The following is a 9,031-nucleotide window of genomic DNA, read 5'->3' on the forward strand; positions in this document are numbered from 1 at the left end:
TCTCTTCCAATTCATAGAACTCCAAACTTAAGGCTAAAACTTCATGCTCGCAGAAGTACAACATCAACATTTCTTTTTATGGATATTCCTTTCTTCGTTCATTGTTGTTTATTTTTAGCAAGCCATTCAATATTCAGGATGCGTTGTAAGACGGGGCATTTGAAATGTGAATAAATCAAAGGAATTAATTTCATACAGACAATCCAATCACACCACCACACTAATAATACAACAATCTCCCAACTCAATGTACATTGATCCCAAATAATTAGAAAGATTCAAGATATACCACCCCCAAAAAAAAAGAAAAAAAGGATGTGAAAGCACCGCACAATTAACGAGAATTGGAAGTTTCATCTCCTGGATGAAGCTGAGTGAATGGCTGCAATGTATAAGAGCTGTGTAGCTGAGAGGATGATTATAAATGCCTCCATTGTTCTCTGCAAATTAAAGCAATATTGCACTATCAGGTCATGCCTCATTTCATTTTTCCCACATACCAAACTGCTGTTTTTGTTATTTTAATACTCCCATTGGATCGCTAGTTTCGTTTAAAGAAAAAGAAAAAGAGCAAAAAAGTTTTTTATTCTATTTTCTCTGTATATTATTAAAAATAAGAATTATTCTAATTTGATTAAAAATTAACAAAAAATGCATTGATTTTTTCACATGGTGAGTAAAGATGAAATGGTAAAACCATTTATATTTTTCTTTCATTTGTTGTATTGACTAACAGAGATGCAATAAAAGTCTTACCAATCGAGAATTCCTGATGCGGAGTTCTATTTCTTTACAAGCAAAACTGCAGAAGCAACACCCGAATGATTTTAAGGCACATGATTTTACCGTATGTATAAAAAGAACTGCCTAATTTAATAATGCTCATACGATGAAATCATATCAAATTTGATATACATCGGATCCGATCTATCAAATAATTTTTCCGAAGATATATGTGGGTTAGTGTGAAATTACTAATTACCCCATGGCAAGGAGAGTAAGAGCCCAGGCAATGACAGCAGCTGATGCTGCCCCCGGCAAGCTGTCGATGGTCCACGACCGGAGATGGTTGATTCCGGAGAGGGCCGAGGCAGCCCCGACGACTCCGGCGATCAGAGCAAACATGACAAAGAAGCCGGTGGCGGCGTTCCCCATGGGGAAGTATATGGGTGAGAAATGTGCGGGAAGGTCAAATCCAGGCCCTGCATGCACGCACGCACGCACGCACACACATATTATATTTATATATGCACACACACGCACACAAAAGCTTAGAGAGAGAGAGAAAGAGAGAGAGAGAGAGAGAGAGAGAGAGAGAGACCGATGATGAAGCCATGGTCAATAGCTCTATTCATTGCCCATGCGCCTATGCCAAGAACAATGACATACATGCAGAAATTGAGGCCCAAAAGCAGGCCTGCCACCTGTTTCAGCTCCCCACCGTTTGCCATTTTTGAGTGGTAGCTAGCTAGCTGCAAATTAATGAAGACGCTGCAACGGGGCTACCTCAGTGCAAGTGCAATGCCTGTTCCGCGGAAAGGGATCGGCTTAATATATATATGTAACTATGGTTATGACCCATGAAGGTGCAGTTTTGGGTTCTTTTCTTGTAAGCTGTATGCTTGGAGGTTCTGAAGGGCTTTTGGGCTGTAAAGATATGATGACCCACATTGCTTTCAATTCAAGGAAGGGAGAAAACTCAGATTCTTACATATGCTGATTCCTATGTGTATATATAGGGTTCATTCTTCCTTGAACCATTTCCAATTGTATTGATGAGGAAAAGTTGTATTCTTTCCAGTCGCAGAGGGGTTTGTACCATTTGTGACTTTGGTGAAAATATGAAGGACACCTTAATTAAATAATCCGACGATGGATGATATAAAGGGATGCAATTGCCCTCCCTATTGGTTTTCTTGTGGTGAGAGAAGTATTGCATTCTAAAATGGAATACTGTGGAAATATAAGGTGGAACAATATCTAGTGGTAAGGTAATCTTAATAAAATGAAGGACAAAGGTAATAAAGGACTCCCGTCTTCATCGCACATAAGTTGAACTTTGATCTCATACATCACAAATTCATATTTCACTATGACATTGCATTTGATTAGAGGTTTGGAAAAACCAAATGGTTCACCTGTTCTGCACCTTTTTAGAATGATGCAGCCATTTGTTGTACATGTCAAAGGTTTGTATTTTTTAGACCAAATCAGCCTACAACTATCATAGGCATAGTGATTTGTTGTCTATGCTTCTAATAGTTTTCATTTCCTAAAAATCAAGTTAGTTTTCTCTATAATGACTCAATGATTTATTGTCCATGAGGTTTATTTTTCACTTACATCTATCACTGGCATGGTGATTTTTTGTCAATGTTAGAGGTTTAATTTTAGTAGACAAAGTTAGCCCACACATATCAACGACACAATGATTTTTTTTTTTTTTCTGTGTCCTTAATAGCTTTTTTTTTTCAAAACCAAGTCGGTTTTCTCACCAGTTATATGATTTTTTTGTCCATGTCAAAGGTATATATGAAGTTTGTTTTATTATTCAGGTCGTGTTTGGTTTGCACAACGAAAGAAAAAATGAAATAAAAATTTAAAATGAAAATATGTAATTAAAATTAAGTAGCAAGCTCGATTAATTTTTATTAGATCATATTTCATTCTAATTAATGTACCCAATGTGCACTTGGATTACTGAGATTTAGCATTCATAATTATGTTTATGTTAAATTAAAATTGGTCGTATGCTATGTGTGTAAACATATCTTTATTTAATTTTTATAAAATTAATGAGCCTTTTATATTTTTATTTATATCTATTACAAGTTGGTCCTCAAAATATTATTAACTCAATTTTGATTATTATAATCTCCTTTGAATTAATAGTCTTGTTTTAAAATGTGATTCAATAGGTTTTCAAGTTATTAGAGTCAGTCAAGAGAAAATCTTCAATTAACATTTTTGTATAAGTAATTTTCTCAATTGGTAATTTTGTGCACTTAAATTCCTTTGTTTTTATCACCTTATGGACAAAGAAGTCCTATTTTAAATCTTGAATTAATATATTGGAAATTAAATTCTTTTTTTTTTAAAAGGAATTAAGTGAAAAATGAATGTCTCATACAAAGTCCCGAGGGATAGATCGACCGATCCTAGGTTAATTAGTCCAATTAACAAGTCAAATAATATAGGCAGATTATCTGAATGGTTAAATACATCTAATAATAGGTTGACCAAAAGAAGCATCTAATAGATTTTAATTGGCAAAGACGTACTCATTTGAACTTAACATCTATATATATGCCTTTTAAGCGCAAGGAAACACAAGCGATTGAGACTATTGAAAACACTTTGCCTAATTTTCTTACACTTTGTCTATCATTAATCTCTTGATTTGTTGATCTTACTTCAAAAAGAGAGTCACAAAAGTTCTTGTGTCATATCTTGATAAGCTTCTTAACCTTGAGCTTCTGAGCATGGATTTCGTGCCTTGGATTCGGACTTTTGTGAATTTCTTTTCAAATACACAAAAATCCAAATCCAAGACTCTAAACCCATGCTTCCAAACACTACTTGAGATTTTTTGTTTCACACTTGAATTTCAAATTGTATACTTATCCTTAATTGTGAAGACCTTCTTCAATTGTAGTCAAAGCTATTGTGTGTCCCTTATCTTCATGAAAGCATAGAGTGTTGTTGGTGCCCTTTCTTCTCTAAAAACATTGGAAGTTATGAGCTCCGTTGGTGATAATGGAACCTCAAGGTGATTGAGGCTTTAAGAGAGTGGCTATATGTTTGGGATAATTGAATTATTATAAAAGAGTTAGCATTTTTCTTCTCTACTCTCTTTACTTATTGTCATATTTGTGTGGATTTGCTTGTTCTTTTGGCTTCGCTTTAAACTCCTAATCAAACATTTAATTTTTAATTAGACCAAATTCACCTCTCTTTTGGGTTACGCTTGGGATAACATTATACTTAATTAATATTTTATATATAGTTAACAATTACTTTCTAAATCACTAAGAATAAAGTTAATTAATATATAAATATGATTTGGTAATTATCAAATTTAAAAATTGAAAATTGAACATGTAAGAATATTTTAGGATGTAATAAATAAAATAGACATCAAATAAAAAGTCATAAGTACGTACTAGTATGTGAATGGGCGATCTATGACACTACAAAAAAGAAGGCCTTTAGTGGCGGTTTCAAATCATCACTAATAATAGCAAACCATTACTAACACTTATTAGTGATGACTTAGTGACGGTTATAGAGTGGTGACTAAAATGGTGGTCTCAACTAACTATTAGTGACGGTTTTGGAAACCGTCACTAATAATGGAGTATTAGTGATGGTTCCATTCCGTTACTAAAAGGCTAAGACCGTCACTATAATTGATATATGTTCTCAACTGAAATCCAGCACTAAAGACAAATTGTTAGTGACAAATTTCCAAACCGTCACTTGATGGTTATTGAACCGTCACTAAAAAGTTAATATAATTAATTTTTTTTTAAAAATCACTCATTAATCCTTGTAAAAACCTGTAATTAAATTTCTGCACACGTAATATTGAACCATAATTAATAAAAACATTCATTAATTGTTCATAAAATGAATATATATGCATAAAAAATTGTTCAGAAACATTATGTATACATGATCTGTTTAGATAACAAAATATCTATCAAAAAAAAGCTGCATCCAACTGTAGTGCTTGTCATCGTCCGCATCTTCTTGTGACAGACCGCAGATCCTACAAAGTAATAATTATACAAAAAACTAGTATACAATTTTTAAATTCGTACGTACTATAAGTACAAATGATTTTATAGCAAGAATGATCGGACATAGTTAAACAAAAAATGATAAAATTTTAAATAGTTAAGTTTGATCAGTTGGAATTGACCCCACTCGATTTGGACCTCATATGCCCGACATGGACACCTGAGTGCTCAAATCAATTAAGTTTTCTAGGTTAGCTTCTAAACGCATAATTTTCAATCGGGGAGGATTTTTTGGGTACCGTCAGCTCTGGCATGTCTAGCTCAATGTCACGGATGTGTCGGGACTGACCCCACTCGGTTTGGACCTCGTATGACTAACTTGGACACCTGAGTGCGTAATATCAACTAAGTTTGCTAGGTTAGCTTCAAAGTGAATAATTTTAAATTGGGGAGGAGTTTTTGGGTACCGTAAGCTCCGACACGTCCAACTCAATGTCACGGACATGTTGTGACATACCTCACTCGGTTTGGACCTTATATGTTTGACTTGGACACTCGAGTGCTTAAAATCAACTAAGTTTACTAAGTTCGCTTCTAAGCGCATAATTTTTAACCGAGGAGGAGGTTTTGGGTACCATTAGCTCCGGCACATCCAGCTCAATGCCATAGACATGTTGGGACTGACTCCAGTTGGTTTGGACCTCGTATGCTCGACTTGGACACCTGAGTGCTTCAATACACAAAGTTTGCTAAGTTTGTTTGTATTCTAACTTTACTTCTAAGTGCATAAAAAGCTTCCAGGGAGGATTTTTTTGGCACCGTTAGCTCCGACACGTCTAACTCAATGTCACGGACATGTCAAAACTAATCCCACTCGGTTTGGACCTCATATGCTCAACTTGGACACCTGAGTGCTTAAAATCAACCAAGTTTTCTAAGTTTGCCTCTAAGCGTATAATTTTTAACTAGGGAGGAGTTTTTGGGTACCGTTAGCTCCAACGCTTCTATCTCAATGTCATGAGCATGTTGGGACTAACCCCACTTGATTTGGATCTCGCATGCCTAACTTGGACACCCGAATGCTTAAAATCAACTAAGTTTACTAAGTTCGCTTCTAAATGCATAATTTTTAACCAGGGAGGATTTTTTAGGTACCGTCAACTCCGGAACATCCAGCTCAATGTCATGGATATGTTGGGACTAACCCCACTTGGTTTGGATCTTGTATGCATAACTTAGACACTTGAGTGCTTAAATCAACTAAGTTTGCTAAGTTTGTTTGTATTCTAACTTTGCTTCTTTCTAAGTGTGTAAAAAGCTCATGGGGAGAAATTTTTGAGCACCGTCAGCTTCCACACATCCAACTTAATGTCATGGATGTGTTGGTTTGAACGATGTATGTCCGACTTCGACACCTTAGTGTTTAGTTCAACTAAGTTTGCCTCTAAGCATATAATTTTCAACCGAGGAGGAGTTTTTGGGTACCGTCAACTCTGACACATCTAGATCAATGTTATTGACGTGTTGGGACTAACCCCACTTAGTTTGGACCTCATATGCCCGACTTGGATACCTAAGTGCTGAAAATCAATTAAGTTTACTAAGTTCGCTTCTAAACGCATAATTTTCAACTAGAGAGGATTTTTTTGGGTATATCAGCTCCGATACATCTAGCTCAATGTCACGGATGTGTTGGGACAGACCCCACTCAGTTTGGACCTCGTATGCCCAACTTGGATACTTGAGTGCTTAAATCAACTAAGTTTTCCAAGTTTGCTTAAATTTTCATCACTAATACCCAAAAAATCATTGCTAATGTTAGCCTTAGTGGCTACATAATCATAATTGATATATTTTGATGATATCAACCATTTAGTAGTTCCAACTTATCCTATCTTTGCAGATCAAGTTAGTACAAGTACAAGTGGCAAAGACATGAAGGTACTTGATCAAATGCAAAGATCGAGTGGACATTCGAGTAGGAAAGATCAAAGTGGACACTCACTTGGAAGAACTCAGGCATATCCAACAAAGTCTTAATGTAATAGAGAGTGTTTGAGGTAGGAACTATTGTAACTCTTGCAGTATTGTTTCATGCATGTTTATTGAGCAAGAGTTGAGCAAATTGCATGTGCATACTGTCGGCCTGGGAGTATATAGAGTCAGAAGGGGGGGGGGGTGAATGGACTCTTTCGCGTATTTTTGGCTTTCTCTACAAAATGATAATCTTGCCAAGATGCAAGCAATTATATTATAATAAATAAAATAAAATCATGCACAAGATGTAAACAACGAAGTATAAGGTAGAAAAGGTCAACACCGATATTTTTACCTGGTTCGACACCAAGCTTACGTCCACTCCTTGAGACCAACACAAGGATTCCACTATAAACTCCTTCACCAATAGAGAAACCTTACAACTCGAGATCAAATCCCTACCGCTCACCTAGAGCCTTCACTCGGGAACAAATCCCTACACTCAGGAACAAATCCCTACACTCGGGAACAAATCCCTATCGCTTACCAAGAACCGCAAGATTCACCAAGAAGCCTTGCAAATCTAGTTCACAAAGAACCTTCACTAATGGGTTCACAAAGAACCTATCACAAGAAGATGATATACAAAATGATGCTCCTAAAATGAGCTAATATTAAATACAATCAACCTCACACTATTCTTTAAGGGAATGAATCACTCAAAATTAGAGAGCAAGAGAGAATTGAGCACTTGTGATGAATAACTAAAATGCAAAGTGCCTAAGTTTTGTATTCAAAGATATTTTTCACTATAAACATGTAAAATCACCGAAACCATGTTTAATCAAGTCTATGGACTTGTATTTATAGGCAAAATGGGCTACTAGCCGTTTTATGGCCGTTGGGATGATATATTATATGTTTATATTGAAAAATAGCCATCGGAGACTGAATCCTAACGCCAATCGTCGACTAATTGACCCCATTTGTTGACTATTTGCCCCCATTCATCGACTAATTGCCCCCATTCATCAACTATTAATATTCTGCATGCAATCGTCAACAAATTACCCCCACTAGTCGATGATTACCCCAAACTAGAAAAAGTCATCAACATAAAAGTTGTGAGAGTTTTTATTAGCTTTTCATAGATACCAAGATCATCCTTTTTGGACTTTTCTAGCAAAAGTTATGCCCCAAATACTGAAAGATGTTTAGGAAATTTGATAGGTGCATAATTGAGGTTTTAAATCCAACCAGGACTAAGGTTGTAAAAGATTATAACACTAATGTAATTTAAAACTTTTCCTTATGAAATTTATTTTGAATATAAGATATCTTACCTATGAAAACACATTTGAAAGCTCATTTTGATATCTTATATGCTAGTATGTCCTTCATAAAAATATACTTGACTTTCTTGAGGCTTTAGGACATAAAACTTGTTTTGACAAAACCGGGACTAAATATGTAAATGGTCATAATATAAAGATGTTGAAAACTTGTCCCTTATGAAAACATATTTTGAGTATAGGATTCTTTTGTCAAACTCTTTGTGTTATCGTTAAAAAACCATGAATGTTGAGTTTGCGACTTTAGTGAAATCCTATAAACTCATGTGTCCTTGTATGCATGTGCATTTTGCTCAACTCTTACTTATAAATCATGCTTGAAACAAAATTGCAAGAATTACAAAATATGCTACCTCAAACACTCCTTATTACATATAATTCAATATCAAGCTTCCTTGGGTTGTGCTTGGGTTCTTCTGAGTGAGTGTCCATTTGATCTTTCCTACTTGACGCCTTACTCAGTTTGATCTTTACCTGTGATCCATTACTTCATGTATTTGTCACTTGTACTTGTACTCAACATGATATGAAAAGATAGGTTTACACTAGGAACAACAAATAGGTTAATATAATCAAAACACATTAAATATGATTATGTAACCATTAGGGCTAACAATCTTCCCCTTTTTTATGATGTCTAACCTATTGAGATTTTACTTAATCTTTGCGTTTGTGTTTGTACTTATCATAGCTTAATATGCAAAGATAAGTCATCTAGAACAACTAATGGATTGTTATCATCAAAACACAACAATTAAGATCGCATAACCACCAAGGCTAACACATACTAGCTTGTAAGAGTACATAGGATATCACAAAGTCATGTTCAGTACTTATGAGTTTTCAAAGCAAAAAAAAAAAGTTTTTATAAAAATATCCTTTACTCAAATGTATTTTAATATGGGCAAGTTTTAAATGATCTTTGTGTTGTAAACCGTCAATGGTTTGAGGGGAAGTTGT

At 35.1% G+C, this 9,031-nt stretch overlaps 1 protein-coding gene across 1 annotated transcript; it reads right to left on the bottom strand.

Moving 5' to 3' along the window:
- Positions 1-158: 158 nt before the first annotated feature.
- On the bottom strand, positions 159-1,575 carry LOC131144395 (membrane protein PM19L-like). The gene is made up of 4 exons (XM_058093025.1): positions 1,322-1,575; positions 983-1,202; positions 757-802; positions 159-440 (listed from the first exon to the last, which is right to left on the bottom strand). The coding sequence occupies exons 1-4, from the start codon at positions 1,449-1,451 to the stop codon at positions 354-356; spliced, it is 483 nt and encodes a 160-aa protein (XP_057949008.1). The 5' UTR covers positions 1,452-1,575; the 3' UTR covers positions 159-353.
- Positions 1,576-9,031: the final 7,456 nt, after the last annotated feature.

Source organism: Malania oleifera, chromosome 12 (assembly GCF_029873635.1).
Source record: "Malania oleifera isolate guangnan ecotype guangnan chromosome 12, ASM2987363v1, whole genome shotgun sequence".
NCBI lineage: Eukaryota > Viridiplantae > Streptophyta > Magnoliopsida > Santalales > Ximeniaceae > Malania > Malania oleifera.